General features: G+C 42.0%; 2 protein-coding genes across 2 annotated transcripts; one reads left to right on the forward strand and one right to left on the reverse strand.

Annotated features, from left to right (window-relative positions):
* Positions 1-10,460: 10,460 nt before the first annotated feature.
* SEC61B (SEC61 translocon subunit beta) lies at positions 10,461-19,846 on the reverse strand. The gene is made up of 4 exons (XM_063082575.1): positions 19,617-19,846; positions 19,346-19,443; positions 14,196-14,297; positions 10,461-10,734 (listed from the first exon to the last, which is right to left on the reverse strand). Exons 1-4 carry the CDS (start codon positions 19,617-19,619, stop codon positions 10,647-10,649), a joined length of 291 nt encoding a protein of 96 aa, XP_062938645.1. The 5' UTR covers positions 19,620-19,846; the 3' UTR covers positions 10,461-10,646.
* Positions 19,847-20,079: 233 nt separating this feature from the next.
* Positions 20,080-25,071, forward strand: ALG2 (ALG2 alpha-1,3/1,6-mannosyltransferase). The gene is made up of 2 exons (XM_063082188.1): positions 20,080-20,427; positions 22,727-25,071. The coding sequence occupies exons 1-2, from the start codon at positions 20,080-20,082 to the stop codon at positions 23,627-23,629; spliced, it is 1,251 nt and encodes a 416-aa protein (XP_062938258.1). The 3' UTR covers positions 23,630-25,071.
* The last annotated feature ends 711 nt before the right edge of the window (positions 25,072-25,782 follow it).

The following is a 25,782-nucleotide window of genomic DNA, read 5'->3' on the forward strand; positions in this document are numbered from 1 at the left end:
CCTATTATCCTTAAATCATTCCATTCTTGTTTTGATAAATAGGACAGCACATTTCTAACTCTTCATACCTAGGTACCTAAGTACATTTACATTAGAAAATCTGCTTTAAACCTGGAAAATCATTTCTCCCAAATAAAAATTAAATAGACACAATGGGAATTTAAAATACATTCTGATAGTGTCCCAGTAGCACAAGAGCATGTGACACGAAGCTAGTAACATCAGCAGGGCCATGGGAGGATTTTATTAGACAAATCAGGTAGTTTATTAAACACCCCAGGGCCTTCTCATCATAAACGCAACCAAATAGCCACAAAGTAATGGGGATGGAGCCTCTTGTGAACGCTAATCTCTTTATTCTGGCATTTAACAAGCACGAATAACCAGGGAGGGATGGTAGCATTTATGAGTCCTCATGAACCCAGGAAAAGGGTGATTTCAAAGGTTCCTGTGGGATGTTTGGGGCCTTGTCTATAAAATGTGCCTGGGTTAGCTGGGTTCCTCTTCGTCCCACTACCTCGTCTTCAGCTCTGCTGCACTTCCAAGCTCTGGGTAAGAGGAGACAGTCTGGAGCCTGGATCCCTCACCTGTATGTCATTGTGTTATGTGCTGAATTCTCCTCCAAACAATTATCTGTTCTGCTCCTGGCAGCCCACATTATTATAGTTGAATAGGGAAAGGCTTCCTGTTCCCTGCAAATGGAAAGCAGTCTAAATACATCCTACCTATAAAAAGAGCTCCTGTTTGACATTTATAGGGTGGCCCAAAGAAGGCAGGGATTCCCCAGGAGCAGTGAGCTCCCCATCACAGGCGGTAGCCAAGCAGGGTCAAAGGCCAAATAGATTTGCTTCATCATACTGGAAGTGGGGAGGGAAGGGTAGCCTGAAGGATTTCAATTTCCTTCTCAGTCCTATAAGTTGGAGATTCAATGACTTATACAGGACCAAATGCTACTTGGTGCCAATAAAACTTGTTATTTAAGACTTACCATGTGCCAGGAACTGTGCTGAATACTTCAATTCTCTCATTTAACCCTCATGTAGAATAAAAATCAGCCCTATATTCCTTCTATACAGTACTATATCTGGTTATCCACATGAGGGAACTAAGGCTCAGGGGCAGCTGACCATGAGATCACAGGGCTCATTATGAACCAGGCAGGGTCTGAGGTCCCCAGGGCCTGTGCTTTCTACCCCTCAAGGGAGCTTCACCCTCAAAGGGGCAGGGTTACAGAGTCTGGATCATAAAGGGAGCCGATCAGAGCCCCAGCCTGGAATTCTTCCCTCCTCCTCTGGCATCCGTTTCTCAAGGGTCTGTACATGAAGACTAAGGAGATTCAGGGTGATAGAGCTGGGGGAAATAAAGTTTGAGGCGGTGGGGAGAGGTCTCTTAAAGGTCAGAGGGCTGCTGTGCTGAGGACATGAGAAAAATGCTCAGAGGGTAGGATATTTTGGTTCCCTAAGAGGAAGATTCCCGGGAAGGGAAATTCAAGTCAAAAGTGTGTCTGTTCCTTTAAGCCACAGTCTTAGTTCCTCTGGGGGACCTTGGCTGGGCAGGACACTTGAGGCCAGAGCAGCCCATTCCCCCTCCTCACCGTCCCAAACCTCCCTCCCTTCCCACTGTCCACCCCCCATCCCCAGCAGAAAACTACCATTTCTCAAGCCCGGGCTGCTGTCTGTAGAACACCCCGACCCACTCATGGCCCGAGCCTGCCTGAGGAGCCTAGGGTTCTTTGGCTATTCTCAGATGCTGCGATTAGAGTCAGTAAGAGGTGGAAGAAAAATTTAAGCAGCTTGGCTTTCTCTCACTCAAAAGGCAGCCCCCAGCAGTGTTTGTTCTCAGAAAGGCCCTGCAAAGAAGGATGTTCACTTTTCTCTCTCCCAAAGATAATTGAAGAGAAGTAAGAAAGTACCTGTGTTTGAAGGCAAAATAACGACAATTAATCTCTAAGCACAGGGCCCAGCCATTAAATTCTTTAACTTTAGGAGTTTAACGACAATCAAGAGAATGAAATTCAATTAAGAGAAACAGTAATTAAATCAGAAAAGAAGTTTTGCAAAGGGGATAGTAAAGGAAATTAAAACCAGTAATGCTGAAAAATGTGGTGGGCAGAGTTGGGCAGTGGGGAGGGTTGTTGGAGAAGAGGGAAGAGCAAAGAGCAAAGCAAACTGGCTGGGAGGTGCAGAGTTTGGTACAAACAAAAGGAATTCGGAAATTGTTCTCCTTGAGAGACCAGGTGTTGGCACTTCCAATCTGTATCTAAATATACCAGATCCTAATGGGACAAGCTCTCCTTTAGAAAAATAAAACATCCAGTTGGATAAAGTGTATATAAAGTGTGTGTATGTGTATATGTATGTATGTATGTATAAAGCTTAGACCTAAGTAGGGACGAACTGTTCCAGTTTGCTCAGTACTATCCCAGGAAACCCCTCAGTCTGAGGAAAACCCCTCAGTTCAGGGCAAACCAGGACGGTTGGTCAACCTACCTCGGAGGCACACAGTCCTGGTTCCCAGCTCTGCTATTCAGCCAGTAGCTATGTGACTTGAGTGAGGCACTCCACCTCTGTGGGCATCAGTTTTCTCACCTGTAAATGAGCTTGTCATGAGTACCTCAAAAGATTATAGAAGTTGCTATATGTCAAGATGTCTAGAGCAGTGTGCAAGAAGTAAAAGCTTAATAAATGAGAGCTGATAAAGAAAACATCAAATATTAGCAAACACAATCCAATGGCCATTGAAAAATAATACATCATGACTCTTTTGGGGGTCCCCAAGACCACCATCTATTCAATGATTTTCTAGAATGACTCGCAGAACTCAGTATGCAGTTGTACTCACATCTAAGGTTCATTACAGTAGAAGGACACACAATAGAATCATCAGAGGAAAATGACAGGTGGAGTGGAGAAATACATTCATGGGCTTCCTATATCCTCTCCCTCCTGTGAGGGAAACAACAAGCATCTTCCTTTCTCCAGCAGCAAAAATGCATTGTGTGCAATGCTTATACCCAGGAAGCCCGTTAGATACTCAGCATCCAAGGTTTTTATTGGTAGCTAGTCACACAGGCCTCTTTTGCCTGGCAATGACCAAAATTCCAGACACTCACAAGGAAAGCTGGTGTACAGGATAAATTACATTGTTAAATAGCCTTATCAGTTAGGGAATGGTTCACATGCCAACTTTCCAGACACCAGCCAAGGGCCAACCTTGCAAACAGACCTTCCTAAAAATAGCAGCATCCAGCCAGCTATGATAAATCTTCTCCGCACAGTGACCAAGTGAAGTTCATTCTAGGAATGCAAGAATAATATACATAAATGATAACTCGAATCTGGCTCCCCAAGCTGCTGTGTATACTATACCATCAAATCCCAGCTGGCCATGGTAGGCCTGCACTGGCCCAAGCTCTATTGGTGGTGGTATGAATCCCATCTACTCTGCTAAGCAAAATGGTCACTACTAAATTCCCTGCTAAGTATTTGTTATCAAGCAAGGTCTTCTTGGTCTTTTGAGTCAGAACACTGGATTTTTCTCAGCTTACATGGAGATGAACAAGTCTTCAAACCAAACAGAAATAGTGCTCACTTCTGTGCATAAACAGAGACCAGCTTTTTATTCACAATGGGGGATGGACACTTCCAATGATCCAAAATGCTTGTTTCGAAACTGGGGTACCACTTTTCTCAAGAGTAGGATATCTGGAAAGCAAAATCAATCATCAAAAAGTTGCTTTGAGGGCCAGCCCATGGCTCACTCGGGAGAGTGTGGTGCTGATAACACCAAGGCCACGGGTTCGGATCCTATATAGGGATGGCCAGTTAGCTCACTGGGTGAGCGTGGTGCTGACAACACCAAGTCAAGGGTTAAGATCCCGTTACCGGTCATCTTTAAAAAAAAAAAAAAAAAAAGTTGCTTTGAGAGCAATGAATCAGAATGATGGATTTCTTGCTCCCCAAGGGAAGGTGTTAGAAAAATATGTCATTCAGGCTAGTGGTGGGGAAGTTTTGGGGGTTTAGAGGTCAGGAGGCTACATAGCAGGAAGACAGAAACAGGGATTGTTAGAACCATTGCTGGGAGTTATGGATTAGCTGCCCCTTTAGTACATTTGTGTATTAGTTTGCTGGGGCTACTATAATAAAGTACCACAAATGGGGTGGCTTAAACAACAGAAACATATTGTCTCACAGTTCTGGAGGTTAGAAGTCCAAAGTCAAGGTGCTGGCAGGTTTGGTTCCTTCCAAGGGCCTCACAGGGAAAGAGCTGCTCCTCCGGGCCTCTCTCCTGGGCTTGGAGGTGGCTGCCTTAAGTTCATATGCTGTTCTCCCTGTGTGGTTATGTCCAAATTTCCCCTTCTATGATGCCAACAGTTGTACTGGATTAGGACCCACCCTAATTACTTCAATTTAACTTGATCACCTCTGTAGAGACCCTACTTCCAAATAAGGTCACATTCTGAGATACTAGGGGTCAAGACTTCAACATATGAATTTTGAGGAATTTGACCCATAACAACTTGGAAAAATAAAAGTGAAGATCATATTTAATTTTTAATAACTTTTGTTGGAAGACTGTTTCTTTGCACACAACTTTGTACAGATAATAGCACAGGAATATTTAAGTTATAGAGTTAATAAATGAAAGAACGGAAGAGAGTAATGGAAGGGTAGAAGGGGAGGAGGGTCTGCAGGAAGAGGAGTAAGAACAAAAGGAGAAAAGAAGAAGGAGGAGAAGGGGAAGGAGGAGAAGAAAAAGGAAGAGCACAGAGCTAGGTCAGAACGTCACGCCCGCACCAGGTTCAGAGATTGGTGCAAATGACAACTCACCACTCACCTAAATCAGCTTTAATTTTGGTTTACTACCAAACCCACAGATGAGCAGTGCAAAGATGTGCACGGCATAAATACAATGTTTTATGGCCCTCTGCTACCTTCCCTAGTGTATCACAGAGGTGTACTCCAAGTCTGATGGATTTAGCAGCTCTCCCGCAGTGAAGAATCTGCAGTAGAGTAGCACAGAACCATGGCTTCCTGCCTCTCATGCCACTGCAGTGGGGGTACTGGGGGGACGGGTCAGTGCCACAGCAGTATTTGACAGTCCACACAGTAAGGAAATTCTTGCCCAGCACAATCATTACACACTTGCCCCTTTCATTTCTTACTTCTTCCTGGCGCTGACTGAAGGTGTCAGTGCAGTGAACCTATGATGGCCTACAGAGAGAGGAAAAAGGAGGCAAAAGGAAGTCTGACAAGTGTGCTGTTCATTCAGCAGCATGTCCTCCATAGAAGGAGGCACTGCTACTGAGCCAAAAGACAGGACGGAGGGAGAGTCGGCTCTGCGGCCTCTCAGGGCCTCCTAGCTCCACAGCTATGTGACCATGCATAATACCAGGTTACTAATTCACAAAATGCAAACTCACGAAAGGCATGCTGAATTTCCCAGATGCAGTGCAGAGAATGCAAAACAAATAGTACCGTGATAAAGCTTCAAAGAAGAGATAGGGAGACAAACAACACACTTGTATGGGTGGTTGGCCTGGAATAAAGGACAGGTGCAGCGACACCAGCCCCACCTTGTGACTCCTGCTTTGGAATCCTACTGTAGAGAGTGGGACTCCCAGTCAGGTGCTCTCAAAATCTGCTATGTAGCAGCAGTACCTTCCCTCCAGGTGATCCTAACGCAAGCTAAAGTCTAAGAACCGCTGATCTAAGCTCTACCCCAAACCAATTTAAATAGGGCCTTAGAACAATGAGCAGCTGTTTTCCTATTGCCATCTATACAAGGGAACTTCAGCATATTCATGGAAAAATAGGATTGAAAGATAACACGAATCTTTCCGTGAACTTTTTGAAGTACACTTGTATTACTGAGTAGAAAAAGTGAGACAATAGGGGCATGCAACTACATGATTTATTATCTACATTGCCTATGACCAGTTGATGGAAAGAAAAACAAGTTTGTTTGCAGGATTAATTTAACCCTTTCATATGTAATTCAAGTTCTTCCCCTCATGTCTTCCATTTGCTTTCTGGAGAATAAACTAGACCTTTCCTTAAAATACAGTGATCCAGACTATGTATGACTACACCTTTGATTCCTGTTTAGTTCACTTGCTTGTTTTATCTTATTTTAATGTCTTTAGCGTGAGAAAGAGATCCAGTTGCCAGAGTGACCAGGAATAGCATTGAAACAGTTTAGCCTTTACTCAAACCTTAACCTTACTTGGTCAATTTCACTGTGTTCTTGGCTCACCTAAACTTGTAGTCACAAGAATGCAAAACGTTGCAGTTCTGCTAGCTGCTTCTCCCTGTTTTCTCTCTTCATAAAGTCTCATGAACCTATTGACATTCTCCTAGATTTACCAACATAATTCATTTTATTTTTACTAGCTAAGCTTGCTGTCTTCACTGTGCCCCCTTTGATTAACACTGCTAACTATTCAAGGCCCACCACTCAGTTTATCTACTCCCAAAGCCTATCCTATAAAGAGGTCAGCTGGCTTATGCAAAGGCTCAAAACAGGGCTCATAGTATAGTACTGAGAAGAATCCCTGGTCTGGAAGCAGAAAGCCTGGCCTTTGCTCTGCTACAGACTTGCTGCACAATCTCGGTCAAGTCCCTACCACTCTCAGGGCCCATATCCTCTTTGTACAATGGTGAGGACACAATGAACATTCAGCCTTTCCAGCTAGGACATTCCAGGGTTCTCTGGTTTTCTTCTGTTGGACATGTGACCATACACTATGGATGTCCTGGGGCAGTGCCAGTTTTGCAATCCCTGGCACCACACTGCCACACACCATAAGCATACTAGTTCTTATACTGTGGGCCAAACTATTGACTTCACCAATAGCCAGGAGCCTTGAGAGAGCTCCCTGTCTGGTTTCTCTGTAATCCCATATTTGTAACTTTTAGCCCCAGATGGGACTAGGATCCTAGCATCCAAATGCTCAGCCCTTTTAAACTATGAACTACCTCATCGGATCATTTCTAAAACCCTAATAAAAGGGCTTGGCACACAGTCCTCAGTAAACATGTTAAATGAATAAACACTATGCTTTCTCTACGACCACAAAAGCTCCATAGGATGAACAAAGCTCAGAAAGACTGAAATAGAGAAACCAGTTCCTTCTACAGAACCTAAACCTCAAACTAAAGCTATTTAATGCCTGAAGTACATCAAATAATGGTATGGCACTTCCTCAGAATTGTGTTATTTTTAAAAGTGCTATCAATGAAGCTCTGTTGTTATGACACCCTCCCCTCAACCTCTGTCCAAATACTTAAGAACCCCATCTGGGTGACTCTGGCCAGTAGGTCAAATATCTAGACTTAAACCCAGCTCTTCCACTTATCAGCTGAATGGCTTAAGCTTCAGTTTCCTCCTGTATAAGACTGGACAAACAGAAAACTCCTCATTAGATTGCCGCTTAAATAAGAAACTATATCTTCAAAACTGAGAATAAGCACTTGTTAACTGTTAGCTAATTAACAAAGCACTCTCACATCTTTCTTCTAGTCTAATCTTCCTATTTGGTAGGAATTATCATAACCATACTCATTTATACATAAGAAAAATGAGACCCAGAGAAGGGAAGTTACCCAATATCTCACAACTGGTAAATTGCAGGGCCAGCAGTTGAACCAGTAAGGAACACTTCCAAGCCCACAAGATGAAGTAGGTGCAATAAGTTTTCAAGTCCTAGTCATGCACCCAAAGGATCAAACAAACTTGGTCCTGGCCTGAACCTTCTTCCTTCAGCATTCGAGGGGAGGGACAATGGATCTGGAACTCCCAGGAGGCAGTTTTGTGGGAATCAAGAGCATGGCCCTATGCACATAGGAGCCCCACATGCTGTACAGTATTTTCTGTTGAATGAGGCCAGCTTCATAGACATTTCCATCTATTTTTACTTGATGCCAACATTTGCATGATTTCAAAATGTCTTTTTTGATTCTTCCTGTGGAGGCACTAGCACCTGGGAAAAACAAGACAAGACTAGGACAGGTGTGAAAACAGGCTACAGTGTATTTAGCCCCCCCAGGAACAGCTCTATCCTCATCCAGTTTCACTGGAATGTGTTCAGAGTAATACTACGGCCCAGAGATCCTAGTCTTCCCATGCCCCACTAGACCCAGGAACTCTTTGAGCCCTTTCCCCAACATGGTTTTTCCCCAATGACTTAAAAGGCTCAGCCCAAACTGCAGTTATAACATAACTCATTTTTCAACTTTTGCTTAATCACTTAGAGCTTCCACTCAGCATATGCTGGCTTATGTATCCACGAAGAAGTGGTTGGAATTATAGCCTGTAGTCAAGGAAGCTTGAGGATTCATTGGGCTAAGGTAGACTTAACTCAGGTAAAGATCTAATTTGTTAGGCTTTTAGAATTACTATAAAAGGCTCAGGAAACAACAGTCCAGGAATATCTATTTAAGAAGAAAGGAGTACAAAATGTGGTATATACATATAATGTAATTACTTTTCAGCCTTAAAAAGGAAATTCTGACATATGCTAGAACATGGATAAATCTTGAGGACATTATGCTAAGTGAAATAAGACAGTCACAAAAAGACAACTACTGTGTTATTCCACTTATACAATCATGAGGTACATAGAAAAGTCGAAATCATAGAGAAGATAGGACAGGGGTTGTCAGTTGCTGGGGGAAGGGTGGTGATGGTTTAGTCGGTATTGAGTTTCAGTTTTGCAAGATGAAGAGAATTCTGAAGGTGGACGGTGGTGATGGTGGCACAACAATGTGAATGTATTTAATATCACTGACTCACATACTTAAAAATGGTCAGGGTGGTAAATTTGATGTGTATTTTATATCACAATAAAAAAATTGGGAAAAAAAAAAAAGGAACAGCTTGAACACGAAGATTCTCAGCTATGGTATTAGCATTGTATCATCAGAGCCAAAAGGAGCTACATAGTAGTTGTAAATCTTTATACCCAGCCCCCAATTTTCCTTCTCCTCCTTCTGCTGAATGAAGCATCTCCTTGTTCTGCCCCTGAAGATTAACATTTTCTTATAAATTGCTAGCTCAGAAGATTCAGTGACTTTCAGCTACCAGTCCACTAGAGGCCATGGCTAGGCAGATGGGTGCAAGGAAGAGAATGCACCCCTCATAACCAAATAGATCCCCCGTGTGCCTGCAGCACCTCCCCCAGAAGAAACAGATCCCCCTGGACAGAGGAACAGATTTCTTTTCCAAATCAGAGGCATAACTTTTAGCTGTTATTGGTACCATGAACCTATCGGAAAAATTCATTATAGATATTATCATCTTTAATTTCTTCCAAACAAAACTGAGACTTTTTTCCCTGCATTTCAAAAATAAAGACACCTGTTTCATGTAATAAGCAATTCACAGGATCCAAGGAAACCAGTTTTTCATCAACTTTTTCCCAATGAAATGCCATTTGTTAGGATTTACAAGAGCACACTCACCATTATACTGCCCTAGGAAATCTTTTTTAAAAATACATACTTTCATCATTTAAATTTGACGCTTTGGACTGAAAACTATTTTACAGCTAGAATTTTAAAAAACACTTATGAAATCGCTTAACTGTTCAAATAATTTTTTAAATAAGCTTAATCTATGAAAAAGATGTTTTTTAAATTATCTATTTTTTAACTAATACACCTGTTCATCATTTTGTGATTCTGCTGGAAAACTAGGGCATTTCACAGGGTTCACTTACTCTTCAGAAATTCTGGCTTGGAGTCCTAGGCTCCTGGAGTGTGCTACCTTTGAGAAATCCTCGGTATTTCCTAGGGCCTATGAGAAATTGAATGCTTATATCCAGTATGGCAGCAAAAGCTAAGTTAAACTTCCAAAACTTTTTTTGGTTGGAATTATATTAACTCAGTGTTGAAATGCTAGTATTTCACTCTGATTAGAAAGGTCTTTAATTTTAATCCAAATGAAAACAAAATTTTATTTGATAAATCCAATTTACCAAATTAATTCTTTCAAAATAGTTTTAGCAATAAGATAAATGGGTGGAAACCCCCGGTCTACGTGCATGGAATTAAGAACTAGAGAGAAAGAAGACGCAAAATATTATCTATGGTTTTAGAGACAAAGAACAGAACGAGCAAACATTTCATCCAAGATTTCCAGTTTCTGATTTCTTTGACTGTTTCCCTGGGTACCAGATGCCTTTGAACACAGATCTGCCTGAAGGAGTCACAGGCATACTCTTTGAAAATTGCAGAATACCCAAAATGACAATCACCAGGACAGAAATACCTAGAAGAAAACAAGCCAAAGCCAACTACCGTATCTTGGGTTTGAATGACCACATGGTCATATAAGGAACTGTCAATCCAACAAAGAACACAATCTCCACAATACATATTTTCTACATATTTACTTGTAAATCTAAAGGTCAAGAGACTAAGGGCCCTAGCAGTAAGGCATTAGCAATCAGACCCAGTATAAATGAATTAAAAAGTTTATTAGCTATAGAAAAAAACTGATTCCTCAAAATCAATTCCTGTTAAGTTCCTTGTAAAACAGTAAGCTTACAGAAAATTTTTCTCATGAACAGAAAATCACTATACTTTGGTCCAAGATATGTTGGGTTTTTTCCTTCTTCTTCAGATGACAGATGGATGTAGCTGAATCTATGAACGAGTGTACTTGCCCCAAATGTGCAACATAAACACAGAAGCGATGAACAGAAGACTCATAACCAATACTGGAACAGGGCCACTAGAAATAAGAAGAGAAGGCAAGCTTACTTTTAGTAATAATTTATCATCACATTTGTAATATTAAAGATTGCCTAGGGAAGTAGTGGGGGGAAGGGAGGAAAGCTCTTAAGAGTCATCCAGGAACATAATTTACATTATTTAAAAATATTCCCAAAATTATTATTGTGGATATTTTGATGATGGCATTGTGGTAGTGCTTAGAAAGGAGGCGCCCTTATCTTTTAGTGAAACATACCAAAACATTACAAATAAAATGATCTGATGTCTTGGAGACACTAGTCTAATTTCATGTATTTGATATTTTCCAAAATAAAAAGAAGAAAAATTTCCCAAAGTCTTTAAGTGAAGTGATTTAATCACCAAACTATTTTTTTCAAATTAAGATTTATTTAAAGACCACTTTCTTTGTCTAACTACAACGTATTAGATATACAAAGATGAATACCACGTTAAGTAATTTACAGTGTGTTTTCAAAAATAAGATCCCATTTGACCTGTAAAACACATTCATGACACAGGTGAGACAAGTATTAATCTCATTTTATAAATAAGGAAAACTGAGGCTCAATGAGATTAATTATTACTTGCCTACAAACACACAACCAGAATGGAAAGGGATTTGAACTCAGGTTTTCTGATTCCACACATACTGCTCATTTTACTGCCTCAAGGTTTCCACCTTCAAAGAGCAAATATTCTAGGCAACATGTACTAAGTTTGATTTATATTCATGAGTTTATTATAGGAAAGAAATTTTACTCATCAGCCCTTTCTTAAATCAAATGTCTTTCAGGCTGAGAATTAGCATATGAGTTTCTTAAAGGGAGAACTCCTAGATTTTACAAAACCTGTGAATGTCTACTTTAGTGAAACATTACAGGTTGCACCTCTTTGACTCTCCTGCCAACACCTGTTTTGGAGAATTCAAGATGTCTCACTTCACCTCCCAGATACGACTGGGGAGTAGAGAATTGAAAAGACCACAGAAAAGGAATCTTTATAATCATCAAGGCAGTGGAAGTAACCCGGTGAAGCAGCCAGGGTAACAGAGACCACAGCTGAACACTAAATAATGCACAGAGATCAAAGTCCTTGCTACACTCCTATTTTGTTCCTCCAAAATTTGTACAACTAAGGGAATAAACAAATTTAAAAGTACATGGGAAGAGACCATCACCACACTGCCCTTGATCACATTCCCCTACAGGCAACCTTAGAGTAACACCAGCCATACAGCATAAAGCTGAGAGTACACCTCTCGGAGTTACATTGCCAGGGTTTGGAAACCAACTGTCACTTACAAGCTGTGACTGACTAGCCCCATTACTTACTGCTATGGGTTAAATGTGTCCCCCAGAAGTTCATGTATTAGAAACTTAATTTCCATTGTAACAGTGTTAAGAGGGTGGGAAATATTATGGTAATTGAAAGGACCTGTAATGTAAGAGGTGATTAGATTGTGAGGACTGTATCCTCGTGAATGGATTAATACATTTATGGTTTAATGGGTGGTCACAGGTGTGGTTATGATGGTTTTATAAGGACAGCAAGTGAGAAGTTTAGCTCATTCTTGCTCACGCTATTGACAATGTGACACCCTATGTCATTGTAAGAAGAAGACCCTCAACAGATGAGTTCCCTGGACTTTGGACTTCCTAGCCTCCAAAACTATAAGAAATAAATTTCATTTCTTTATAAATTACCCAGAAATTTCATTTCTTTATAAATTACCCAGTTTCAGGTATTCTGTCATAAGCAACAGAAATAGATGAATATACTTACCTTTTCCAGGCTTCAGTTTTCTCATCTGTAAAGTGGGGATAATCATAGTACCTATTTCACAGGGTTGCTTAAGTACTAAATAAATTAATACACAATAAACACAGGCTTATAGTACACTCTTGGGAAATTCTATTATCAACCTGAAAAAGAATTCTAAACTCCTAGAAAGAGCCAAAAGCAAACTCCAAGATATTGTTTGATTGCTCTCAGGCATGGATTTGTAGATAATAATTCCCAACTGTATCCCTTCACCAAAAACACCTATCTCTGATGTGAAGAGAGTGTGGTTTATGACACTTTCAGGAATAGCTTCTATTGATTCCTGGAACACTCAAGCTGTAGCAGCAAGCAAGTCTGACTGTACAACAGCAGGAAGCCCAGAGCAAACACAAGCCAGACTCACCCACAGGGGAACAGGTTTTTACTACCTTCTGAAAAAGGGTTTAAAATGAGTCCCTTGGATACTTTGAAGAGCAAGGAGCTTCAAAATTTCTCTCTGAAATTCTCAGAAAATTTGCCTCTAACAAAGACCAAAAAGTTGTCAGTCAGAATGCTGTCAACTCACATATCCCCAAAGAATTACTTCCTAAACAGATTCTTGCCTTACCATATATGTCTCCAATATAACGGGGGGGATCAATAAAAAAAAAAACCAAATCTCAAGAATTCCAGAGAAGCCTTAATAAACTAAATTTGTGATCCAAGTCAAGCTGCTGGTCAAATTAATTAAACCAATCCAAATTAATCCAATTTTGCCTCTTTCCTACCAGACAGGATTTAACAGTCAGAATATCTGGTTCCATCTCTTGCTGTTTGTCTTCAAGCATGTCACTTCACCTCTCTGAATCCCATCTGCAAAATGGCAACACCTCCCATCTCACAGGATTGCTTGAGCAGATCAAACCAGAAAATAGACATTGAAAGTTCTTTGCAAAGCATCAAGTCCTATGCAAATGAATTGCTATCACTAGTCCAATTCCTCATCCACTGGGTATAGTCAGGGAACAGCTGTAAGCAGTGGTGTTCTAGAGCCTACTCTGGTCAGAAAGCTGTGGGATCGGGTCTGCCACATAGCACCAGAAATCCTGGCAAGTGAGGTGAGCAAGGCATGGGGACAGGGGTCCCCTTGATGCCCATTTCCATCACGTAATGAGCACTCCCAGGCCTAAGAACTTGAAAAGTGATAAGTTCACCCACGTCTACTCACCACCCACCAAAGGCAAGGAGGCCAAGGAACTTTTGGTAACACAGCCTAATGGAAAAACTTCCATTAGGTTGTAATAGGATCAGCTTATGCCTCCAGGAAAACTTTGAAAAATCACCCAATTCCTATTCAAATGATTACTCCTATTTCTCAGTGTGGGGCAAGAACACCAAATGAAGAGCAATTTCATCTAATTAAGTGGTTTTCCCTCCAGTTCTTTCTGTTCCCATCATTTATTCTGACATAGCTACATGAAGATCATCCCTTCCTCTCACTCCCTCCATGAAGAGATGTCATTCCAGGCCCTAAACTGTCTAATCGGTTGATAAATGGGCAAACCAAACCCAGCCCACCTGGCACAAATGAAGCTGCTATGTACTGTAAATCTCATCAAAGCAAGCACCCCTGGTGGCAGAGACAGACAGCACTGCCCTGGTGACACTAGAAACACAAGGTCTGTTCCCAAGACTTACACTTTGAGGCCAGGTGAATCTTCTGTGTAGAATCGCCACATCCCTCCGGTGCCTGCCGAGGTCGTGCGGCCTGTGCTCCTTGTTCCACAGCTGGCATTTTTCCTGTAAGAGAAGAAAATGTTACAAATGACCTTTTTTGGGGGGGGAAATCCTTATAATAGTGTCATATGTATATATGTAGCATCATATCCTCATAATAGCATCATACGGTAACATATGTTACCATTACATTGTTAAAGAACCAATTTAAAAAAAACCAAGTTGCTTCTTTGCTAGTACCCACCCAAATTCTTGCTTTTATTACTCTGATCATGGTAACCACGATGAACTGAGTACCTGCCATATGCCGAGTATCTGCCATATGCCAATGCATACAATAACCCTGAAAAATAGTTACTGTTTCCATTTTATAAAAGAGGAAAATTAGTCTCAGAAAAGCTTAAGCAGAATGCCCAAGACCACACTGCCAGCAGGTGGCTGGGACGTGGACCTGGTTCTGACTCCAGAGCCCATCCACTTGCCCACAGCATCCTGCTGCCTCATTCAGACAGTGCATTTCAGTTTCTCTTCACATGTACTTTTGTGAAGCCAAGTAACAAACCCATTAAAAAATGTCCTGAATCCATATAATCTGATCTTAAAATGACCACTTTAAAAGATATGTTTTAAAATTATGTATTTACTGCAAAAGAGACAAAAAACACTAAACTTTAATTGTATCCAGATCCCAAAATGGAATATATGTTTTACGGAAAATTACTTTGTAATCTCATTTCACTATTTTGATATACTGATCACAGACCTTGGACAGAGAGGTTGGATGTGAAAAACTGCAGAAAAGACCCAACCAGAACTTTTCTCTCACAGGGAGATCAAGGCTGTGCTATGGTTTGCAATGTGTCCCCCCAAAAAATGTGCTGGAAAAGTAATCCCCAATGCAAGTGTTGGGAGGAGGGGCCTAATGTGAGGTGTTTAGGACATGAGGGCTCTGTCCTCAAGAATGGATTAATGCCAATTATAAAAGGGCTTGAGGCTGCAAGTTCAATCTCTTGCTCTCTCGTGCTCTCCTGCCCTTCTGCCTTCCTCCATGGGATGATGCAGCATGAAGGCCCTTGCCAGATGTGGAACCCTCGATCTTGGACTCCCCAGCCTCCAGCACTCTGAGAAATAAATCTCTGTTCTTTATAAATTACCCAGTCTCGGGTATTTTGTTTTAGCAGCACAAATGGACTAAGACAGCTTGTGAAATGAGCTATTTGATACACGCAGCCCTAGCAAACAGAAGCAGCCTAACAACACAGCACTGACCAGGAACAGGCACAGGGAATCCTCTCCCTCCTCTCTGGGAGAAGCCCTCAGTCCCAGGGGAACCCCACCCAGCAACTATCCTGCCACACAGTACTACCCCAGTCTCAGCTGCTCATCTCACCCCAGTGGTAGTGCTACAACATGGGGTAAGTGGTGAGAGGAAAGATCAGAAGGAATCTTTTTCAGCCCATTTCTCACCAACTCAGAAGTCCCATGTGTGCGGAAAGGAAGAGGAGAAAGGGAAAGCTCTGTCTCATCACTTCCCTCCATTAACCAAATCCCAGTATATCCTTCCTTAAAATCCCATTCCAGTATCTGTGGGCTGCTGATTCTGGGTTTTTGAAAAAGGAAAGGGCATACAGAGAAGAAACAGAGAAGTGAAAACCTGATCCCCACCATCTTCTCTTGCCTTCCTCCCAGCCCTGGTCCTAATGCCCACATCACCCAGTCAAGGCCTTTCCACCACACTCTGAATGTAAGCAGCACTGCCTATAGCTCAGGGAGATTGCTCTGCTTCCTGATGGAGTGTAACAGTGGAGTCCTAGTTCCAGTGGCATTCCAGCAGAAGAGCTGTATTCATGCTGGAACTTTGACAGCAATCAGTGTCAAACAATGATTTGGGTCTATTGTACTACAAGGATTATATTCCAGACATGTTAACTACGGGCTGTGTGATAGCCTGGGAGCTTATAACTCCATCATATGACTGTTTCTACGGGAAAACTAATTGTAAATAGCAAACATAATCGTATAGGGATTTACAGAGTAATTCATGCACTTAGAAAACGTTCACACATACAGATAGACATCATTTAATCTGTGGGGTAGGTATCTCAAATGTTCCTCCTTGTTCATAAAAAGGAACTTGTGTTAGAAAATAAACCCAGTGTGGTCATGATAAGTCATCAGCTGAGGCAGGACAAGGACTCCTGACTCCCAGTTCCTATCTTCAAAGTCTCCTGGAATTAAAGCAGCCCCCAGAGGAATCAGGTTGGCCTCTCAAGATTTCTTACTTCTCTTGGCACACAAGACATAGCAGAGGATTTAAAAAAAAAGGGGGGGGGGCCTAGAAATACAAAAATGTACTCAAAATACCTCCTAGTCCCTCACTGTGAAATTAGGTAGCAGTAACAGAGCCCACTTTCATCTCTTAAATTTCTATTTGGATCTATTTTACCTTCTTTCTGGCCACTGTATTACTGCTTTCCCCTTCCAATATCTTAACACAATGGTTTTCCTAACCATTTACATACTCTGTTCTAACAGGATGGTCTTCTGGCTGTTCTTGAAGAAGCCAAGCTCACTGCCCTTGGAATCTTTACACTTAACCATTCCTCTTGCCTATGAAGCCTATTCCTCCTGAGATCACTGCATGATTGTCTCCCCTCCTTCTTTCAGGTCTCTACTCAAATGTCACCTACTCTGAACACCGTACATAAAACAACTATCCACCCTCACCCTACTCCACCACTCTCTATCTTCCACCCAGCTTTATTTCTCTTCATAGCCCTTATTGCCTGAATTTAAGTTATTTACTTATTTGTTTTGCTTATGGTCTCCCACACTGGAATATAAGGTTCATGAGGACAAACCCTGCTTTTCTTGTTCACAAATAAATCCTCAGAGCTGACACAGCAGTTGGCATGTAGAAGACCCTCAATAACTATTTGATAACCATCCTCACATCCCTGGCTCTTCCACCATCTTAATATCACTGAGTTCCATTAATCTTCCTTGAACGCTGTGTAGCCCTTCACAGTTTTACAGTTTACAGAGCATTACTGCTCCTTTCATCCTCACAGCAACTTCCTTCTACATTGTATTAAGCAGAGCAAAGACTCCAACCCCGGTCTAACCTTAAATCCCATACCACTTCTTCTCCAAGGTACTAACTCTATTACCTCATTGAGCATGGAGAATGCAAATATGCATACTACGTAATCCAAAGCATATTAATCATTAGCTTCAACGTTTTCTTAAAGACTTATGAAGGATATATTCTTAGACAACCAATACGTATTACGTTACACTCGTGAAATAATACTTAACCAGTGCCAAAATTCTAAAAGGGAACATTGTTGGGTCTCTCAATACATACAATTATGGTCTGTCTAGTTACACTGGCCCCATCATACTGAATCCTAAAAAATGACAACACCCATAACTTTAAAAGCTGCATGTGGTCCCAAATGTTTAAGTTCTCCATTTCACTTGTGCATCAGTTATTTCATTTTTGTTTATTAACTAAGTTATTTTATCATCAAATTCACATTTGGTGAGTATGAGCTTCTCCTTTTTTCTTTAAAAATACTCAGATGGCCAAACTTTCCTGCCACAGTACTACCAATGCTCATTAACCAGGCCAATTCCTGAAGAAGATGTACCTACAGGACATGTTTTCCATTCCTGTACAAAGAATCTCCAAATTCTAGGGTGAAAATGAGAAAACACTCCAAGCCTATATAAACTAAACGACAGCTTAATACACTTCTCTTGAACAGTTCAGTGACAGGAACCGACAATCGTTCAGGATTTTACCATTTCCAACAGTTCTATCAGAATTTCTTTGCTCTGAGCTGAAATCTGTTTCATGTAAGTTCAAATCATCAGTTTTAGATTTACCTATTGCAGCCAACAAGAAAAGTCTCATCCCTCTTCACATCCTTAAGAAAAGATTTCATGCATCCCTTCGAGGCCTTTCCCTCTCTAGACAAAACTCCACTAGTTCCTTCAAAAATTCTAAGACAACAAGGTTGCTTGATTCCTTCATTAATTCATCATTTATTGTGTCAGGCCTTATGGCTACAAATAGAAATGACTTGGGCAGGTTCTCTGTCAAAGTCTAGGAAAGAAGGAATATGGAAACATAAATGGTCTTATGATGATATGCACAAAATGCTATGGGAGCAAAAGGGAAAGCTAATAGCTACTGTTGCTCGCAAATACAGAGAAGGCCACAAGTGAAATAATCCCTGGGCTTAGTCTTGAAAAACAAATAAAATTTTGCCTTGAGTTGGAAGGGGTACTGATTTCAGAAAACAGCAATAACTTCACTGTTGCTGGACCACAGGAGAGGGAAGAGAGAGTTAGTTTGAAAAGACCATCAAGAGCCTTGGTAATCCCTCCTGCCCTTTTTTTTAAAGTTAACAACAAGAAACTAACTGGAAAAACTAAGCAGAAGAGTAAGAGCAAAGTGGAGAATAAACTGGAATTGAAGTGGAGAGAGAAGAGATAGGTAACAAACGCATAAGTAGACGAGAGAGGTTGAGGGCTAAGCTGGGGCAGTAGAAATGGAGGAAGAAAGAACTGATGAGAAGGTTTTCATGTAGAATTTAAAGTCTGGTAGATGACTGGATAGCCAGATAGCATAAGAAAAACCCAAGATGACGCTGAAGTTTCTGGCTTTGGGTAAACGAGTGTATAGCAGTGCCACATAGAGAAATAATTGCGGACGGAGGAGGGTAGGGTCAATGGAGAGACTGAGTTTTGTGTCGGACAAGTTATGTTAGATAGTTTAATAACTGTGTGGGAACTCCAGATGGAAATGAGAGTGCAGAGCTCAGGTCCAGCGACACCAGTTCAATGACATCAGTTTTCTCAAAGTGGTCTCTGACCCTATTCCAGTTTAACTTTCCTTTTTTAAAAGTGATGCGCGAAACTGAGTAACGAGAAATAATTCGCCTCCTTCCCAAAAGGCCTGTATCTACTCCCATGGCCACGTCATCTGAAGTTCATTTTTCCCTTGCGAATCTTCAAATGCTAGGGTCTCCTTTCCAGAACTAGATTACTCCTGGGCCCCAACTCTCCGAGTTCGCAACCGAGCAGGCCGCAGGGATCCTTACCTCTGCCGGACAGTAGATCCCGCCGCCCGGGCAGCCACTGCCTTGCTGGGAGAGCGTCCAGAGGAGCCCACGTTAGTGCCACTGGGGGTCGGACCAGGCTGTAGAGAGAGACAGACAGACGGGTGAGCGCCACGGACCCGCACCCGAGACCGACACCCGCACCGGACGCTGGGGAAAGCAAGGGAGCCACAGAGAAGGACAAGGAGTAAGGCAGGAGTCAGGGCGCCGGGAAGAGGCAGGGACCAAGAAGAGGAAGCTAGGGCCGCCATACCATGCTGGAGGCCGGAGGGTGGCAGGCGCTGACGCTCAGTAAGTTGGGAGCCACCAAAGGTCCTGCAGCTGGAGAGAATGGGTCGGGCTCCGCCCCCAGACCTGCGGGCAAGGTCCTCGCTGACTCCAGGGACGCCTGGGTTGTCCCACGATATGCCTGTAGAAAGTCTTCTACAAGCGACTTGGTTAGCTGCAGTGTGGGAAGTACAGACCTTCCTTCTCCTTATTTTGAATTACAGAGTCCTTAACAGTCTCCAATTCCTACCAAAGAAAGGATATAGCCAAGGTCAGACGAGAAACTTTCTCTGGCGGTTATTAGGCGCCCACTGATTTGCGCTGATGTGGCCTAAATGACGCACGCGCGGCAGGGCGGGGTCGACCCGCAGGTGCCAGCTGGGAGCCAGGGGGCGGAGCTTGCGCGGAAGCCCTCTCTGCGCGCAGGGCGCAGGCGCAGCTCCTGGGCCATGGAGGAGAAGCAGGAGGAGAACTTGGAGCCGGGTCCCAGCCCGTCGGTGCTGTTCCTGCACCCAGACCTCGGCGTGGGCGGCGCCGAGCGGTTGGTGCTGGACGCGGCACTGGCGCTGCAGGCTCGCGGATGTAGCGTGAAGATCTGGACAGCGCACTACGATCCACGCCACTGCTTCGCCGAGAGCCGCGAGCTGCCGGTGCACTGCGCCGGGGACTGGCTGCCGCGCAGCCTGGGCTGGGGCGGCCGCGGCGCCGCCGTCTGTGCCTACGTGCGCATGGTCTTCCTGGCGCTCTACGTGCTGTTCCTCGCCGACGAGGAGTTCGACGTGGTCGTGTGCGACCAGGTGAGGCGGTCGCCGGGCCGGCCGCGCGAGTGTTGGCCTCACTGTGGAGGACACGCATGGCCTCTAAGGGAGGACCTCTGCCGTCTGCGGTTCGGAAAGCTTGGAACTGACCTAAGAAGTCAGAGCTGGGAGTGAGACTGGTTCTGCACCTTAAGTGTGGGCCCCTTAAAGGTGCACATTGCAGGGCCCCATGCTCCGGGAAGTTTTCATCCTGGATCCCTGAGGGGGGCCCAGAAATCTGCATTTTAACTGGGTCGTCGGATGATTCTGAAGCAAACAGGCCTTGGGGCTCGTTCTAAAAATAATTCTTGTATTGTCTTCGCTTTTCTCTATTATTTCTGTTAATTCTACTTCCAGCCAGGCCACTCTGATTCTAAACAGTGACATGTGTTTAAAAACCAAGCTAAATATGACTTGCCCCCATTAAAACTTTAGCAGGGCTTCCCACTGGTCTTTGGAGAAAAGTCCACGTTCTTTACCTTGGTAAATAACATCCACATGGGTGTGCTATTTTAGACTCTTCTTATGTTCCCCCCACCCCCCAGAAAAATGTATTTCAAAAAGTAACATTCGCTCAGCCCTAAAAATTAAAATAATATAAAGGGGTATAATATAAAAGTCCCATCCCATTTCTCTCCCTGAAAATAGCCGCTATTAACAGTTTCTCCTGTATCCTTCCAGAAGTTGTCTGTGGCTACACAGCATATGTGTGTCGTTTACAGAAATATCTTATTTGTACATAATTGGGATTATGACATATTTAACCATTGGGCACCTGGCTTTTTTTCAGCAAAGATTTCTCTTTGGGACATGCTTATATGTTAGTATTAGAGATTCACTTCATTCTGTGTAGTGGCTAAAATTCACTTTTGTGTGAATGTACCTTGATTTATATATTCTTTTATTAAAGGACGCTAACATTGTGATCAGTTTTTTCTGAATAGATCAGTATTGTAATGAATATCTGTTTTTGTTTTTGTTTTTTTTCTTGCAAGCATGTCTTTTGAGTAAATTTCTAGAAATAACGTTGGTGGGTCAATTTATTCTTTTGCAGTGTGTGACAGAGCCTGTTACTCCACGCTCTTGTACACATGGAATATTGTCAACCATTTTCATCTTTGCCAAACTGATAGGTAGAAATGGCACCACATTTGTATTTGTGTTTCTTTAATTGTGTCTCCTGAGCTACTTTTGATCATGTTTGCTTGTGTGGGAGCTGTTTGTTTTTAAGAAATATGGACATTTATCAAACATCCTACTTGTGTAGGCACAAGGCAGCTGAGACTGTAGTGTAGAGAAGAAATTCTGGGCTTGGAAGTAGGAGACCTGGATTCGAGTTCCATATCTGCCGCTTTAGCTAAGTAGCCTTGGATAAGTTTCACAATATGCCTAAAACTGACCTTCTTGAGGTATTAATTAAGTGAGCTGGGGATTAAGCGACTTGTAGAGATTACTCAACAAGACAGTCTCTAGTAATGCAAGCATGTAGTTTTTGCTCAGCAGTGATTATGGTTAATATTTATTGAGCACATACTATGTACTAAACTCTAAGCATTTTACATTTATCAGTGCATTAAATAATCACAACAACCATATAGATTTTTTTGAATTATAACTGTCACCGTGTTACAGAGAGGAAACTGAGGCCCAGAGAGGGATGAATTATTTGATCCTGGTCACAGTAGAGTTGAGATTCAAACCTTGGCAATCTTGACTCCAGAGCCCATGCTCTTAACTACTATAGTTTATTCATTTCAGTTCCTTAGGAGAAGAAAGATCCGAGAACTGCACTGTCCAATATGTTAGCCACCAGCCACAAGCTTTTGAGCCCTTGAAATGTGGCTAGTCTGAACTGAGATGTGCTAAAATGTAAAACACAAACCTGATTTTGAAGATTTAATCTGAAAAAAGGAAAATGTAAAGTATCTCATTAAAATTTTTTAGTATTGATTACATTTTGTAATGATAGTATTTTGGATAAGTAAAATATATTAATTTCACCCTTAAAAAATTTGTTAATGTTACTAGGTTTTTATTTTATTTCTGTTGGACAGCATTATTCAAGAGAAAACCATTGGACTTGAAGCTTTAAATGTTTAGAACACATCCAGCAAACGTCTACTAGCCTTCTATACACCGGGCATTGTACTGGGTGAGAGTCAGGGAAAACAAAGCAGGATGAGACATTGTCCATGAGAAGCCCACAGACTAGCAGGCAGGATGGGTCTCTGTGCTTTTGGTTTGGTTGAAGCTGAATTCACCAGTCACTTTATCTGCTGTTGATTTTTGCTTTGACTAGGTATCTGCCTGTATACCAGTGCTCAGGCTGGCCAGACGGCGTAAGAAGATTCTGTTTTACTGTCACTTTCCAGATCTGCTTCTCACCAAGAGAGATTCTTTTCTTAAACGGCTGTACAGGGCCCCAATTGACTGGATAGAGGAATACACCACAGGCATGGCAGACTGCATTGTGGTCAACAGCCGGTTCACAGCTGCCATTTTTAAGAAAACCTTCAAGTCTCTGTCTCACATAGATCCTGACATCCTCTACCCATCTCTGAATGTCACCAGCTTTGACTCAGCTGTTCCTGAAAAGCTTGATGACTTAGTCCCTGAGGGAAAAAAATTCCTGTTCCTTTCCATCAACAGATATGAAAGGAAGAAAAATCTGACTTTGGCACTGGAAGCCCTAGTACAGCTGCGTGGAAGATTGACATCCCAAGATTGGGAGAGAGTTCATCTGATCATAGCAGGTGGTTATGACGAGAGAGTCCTGGAGAATGTGGAACACTATCAGGAATTGAAGAAAATGGTCCAGCAGTATAACCTTGACCAATATGTGACCTTCCTGCGGTCTTTCTCGGACGAACAGAAAATCTCACTCCTGCATGGCTGCACATGTGTGCTTTACACACCGAGCAATGAGCACTTTGGTATTGTTCCTTTGGAGGCCATGTACATGCAGTGCCCTGTCATTGCTGTTAATTCGGGTGGGCCCTTGGAGTCCGTCGTCCACAGCATCACAGGGTTTCTGTGTGAGCCTGACCCACTGCACTTCTCAGAAGCAATAGAAAAGTTCATCCGTGAACCTTCCTTAAAAGCCAGAATGGGCCTGGCTGGAAGAGCCAGAGTGAAGGAAAAATTTTCTTCTGAAGCATTTACAGAACAGCTCTACTCATATGTCACCAAACTGCCAGAATAACCAAATTCTTTTTGAGGTCTTCATGCTACATTCATTAATGCCATTTTTATGGGTTGTAGACCAGTTTTGAAACCAAAAAAGAAACCTGGAACCTAGTGCAGAAGAGATTTTTTAAAAATAAACTTGAGTCTTGAATCTGAGCCACCTTCCTGTATGCCACACGTCCCTGTCTACTTTATCAGAAAAAGAATGTCTTTTATGCTGTAATCATTCCAACTCTTACCAGTGTTGAGTTATAAATATGGTACAATTCCACGTTCAGCAGAGTACTTTAATAATCTGGATTATTGTTGCTCTGTCTAAATTTTGAACGATATTTTGCCTTAATTGGTTTTGATAGTTTAGGTGCATAATTATCAAAGTTGATTAATTTGACTTCATAGCATAATGAGATCAGGGTTATTGTAGTTCCAGAATTAATCTGCCACAGTGTTCACTGTCTTCTGTTAGGAAATTTTGTTAGTCATACCTTTGCCTGGATTCATAGCAAGACTGCTCTATTTTTTTTTTTTTTTTTTACAAAGATGATTTATTCTTACTGAGACATGACAATAAAAGATATTTATCATAGAAAGAGACAAAAAAAAATTAGACTTTGGTCTCCATGATCTATTTTTGTATTTGGAACATAGGTACGAGAGCCAGACCTGAAGTCAGAAAACTAAATTAAAGTGGGTGTTGGGATGAAGAGGAAAAAGTGTCACATATACGGTGTGCATCTTGTTTAGGACATGTTTTTTATTGTCATCTCAGTTGTCTCAGCTTTGTTAATATTTGCGTTGTATTGACTGAGCTCCTAAGTATAGGACACAATGTTTTTTATCTTTCAAGGCCTGGCTCAGATGCCATTGCTGTGAAGCCTGCCTTGACCATCCATCCACCTCCCAAACTGGAAGTGATCTTTCCCTTCTGTATACTCTAGCCGTGTCAAGGCACTGACCAATCTTAGAGTTCATTACTTACCTGTTGGTGTAGTACAAATAATAAAGCAGTCTTCAACATACCTCTAAAGCTAAGTTCATTTAAATTAAAAATAGCAAAGATTACTAGCCAAAGCCTCCACATTAATCAAGTTGAGAGCCTGTCGGCTTAAATGACCTTGGACAAATTAGTCTGCACTTCAGTTTCTTCATCTGTAAAGTGGGATAATTGTATATACTACTTTCCTCTTAGTGTGCTTATGACAGATTGCAATAATATATGTAAAGTACTCTGAGAACAGTACTGAGCAGGTAGTATGTAAATGTTAGCTATTACTATTTTGCAATTTGGGGATATTGAAAATTACCATAGGAGTTCATGTGGGTTCATGCCACACTACTTTATCTTTCTTCTGGGAAGCTTTACAGAGGAGGAAATTTCAGTTTGTTATTTATCATGTGCCTCTGTATCACAGGAGCATGTTATCAAAATGACTGTGAAAAAGAGTGCTATGAAATGAGGGTGTCAAATATATTGAGTCTTATGGAATGAAAAGTTTTGTTGAGTTTGGTTTTGTTTGGCATTGTGAAAGCTTACTGTACAGTAAAGTAGGTCATCCCCATTTTGTGGCTTGGCTCATGTGTTTCTAGGAACTGCAGCCTTTCCAGAAAGGCCTGATGGCTCTGACCTCTGGGTTTAGCACAGACAGACTTGGTCATGCTCTGATCCATAACTGGATGCTTACACAAGCACTAAAACTTTTGCTTATTTGACCATTTTTATGCAGGTCCTTCTACGTGGACTACATGGTTCATGGGCCTTTAGTTTAACTTCTCTTCATTGTCCTAAGCCCCAGCTGGTCACAGAAAGACTTCACAGGTCTGGGAGGGATGCAGAGCCCTGCCTGCCATGAGCTTCCAGCTTCTGACACATTAACTCCTGGCTCCTTGACCTGGGAGGTGTTCACAGCTTACAAAACTAAGCTGATGTTAAGGAAAATATAAGCATAGAACATTGAAGGTGAATTGTTGGGGACCTTATCAATAGCAATTCTTCTAGCGCTTACTGTGTGCAGGGTTGATATGAGGTGCATAGCAGACAACTCATTTAATCCTCACAACAGTTTTGTGAGGTGTAGATATTCTTGCTTTCATAGATGAGTGTGGTTAAGCAACTTGCCTGTGTCACAGCCTTGAAGGATGGGCAGTCTCAAGGCTCTCTGATTCTAAAGT

Source organism: Cynocephalus volans, chromosome 17 (assembly GCF_027409185.1).
Source record: "Cynocephalus volans isolate mCynVol1 chromosome 17, mCynVol1.pri, whole genome shotgun sequence".
Classification (NCBI taxonomy): Eukaryota; Metazoa; Chordata; class Mammalia; order Dermoptera; family Cynocephalidae; genus Cynocephalus; species Cynocephalus volans.

Bases quoted from the DNA above. Each gene is read 5' to 3' on its own strand.
- SEC61B (XM_063082575.1), bottom strand. The intron at 14,298-19,345 runs GTAAGGATCCCT...CTTCTCTTACAG, and splicing joins GGATCTACTGTCCGGCAGAG to GAAAAATGCCAGCTGTGGAA. The intron at 10,735-14,195 runs GTAAGTCTTGGG...TCTTATTTCTAG, and splicing joins GATTCACCTGGCCTCAAAGT to TGGCCCTGTTCCAGTATTGG.
- ALG2 (XM_063082188.1), top strand. From the start codon at position 20,080: ATGGAGGAGAAGCAGGAGGAGAACTTGGAGCCGGGTCCCAGCCCGTCG. The intron at 20,428-22,726 runs GTGAGGCGGTCG...TGCTTTGACTAG, and splicing joins ACGTGGTCGTGTGCGACCAG to GTATCTGCCTGTATACCAGT.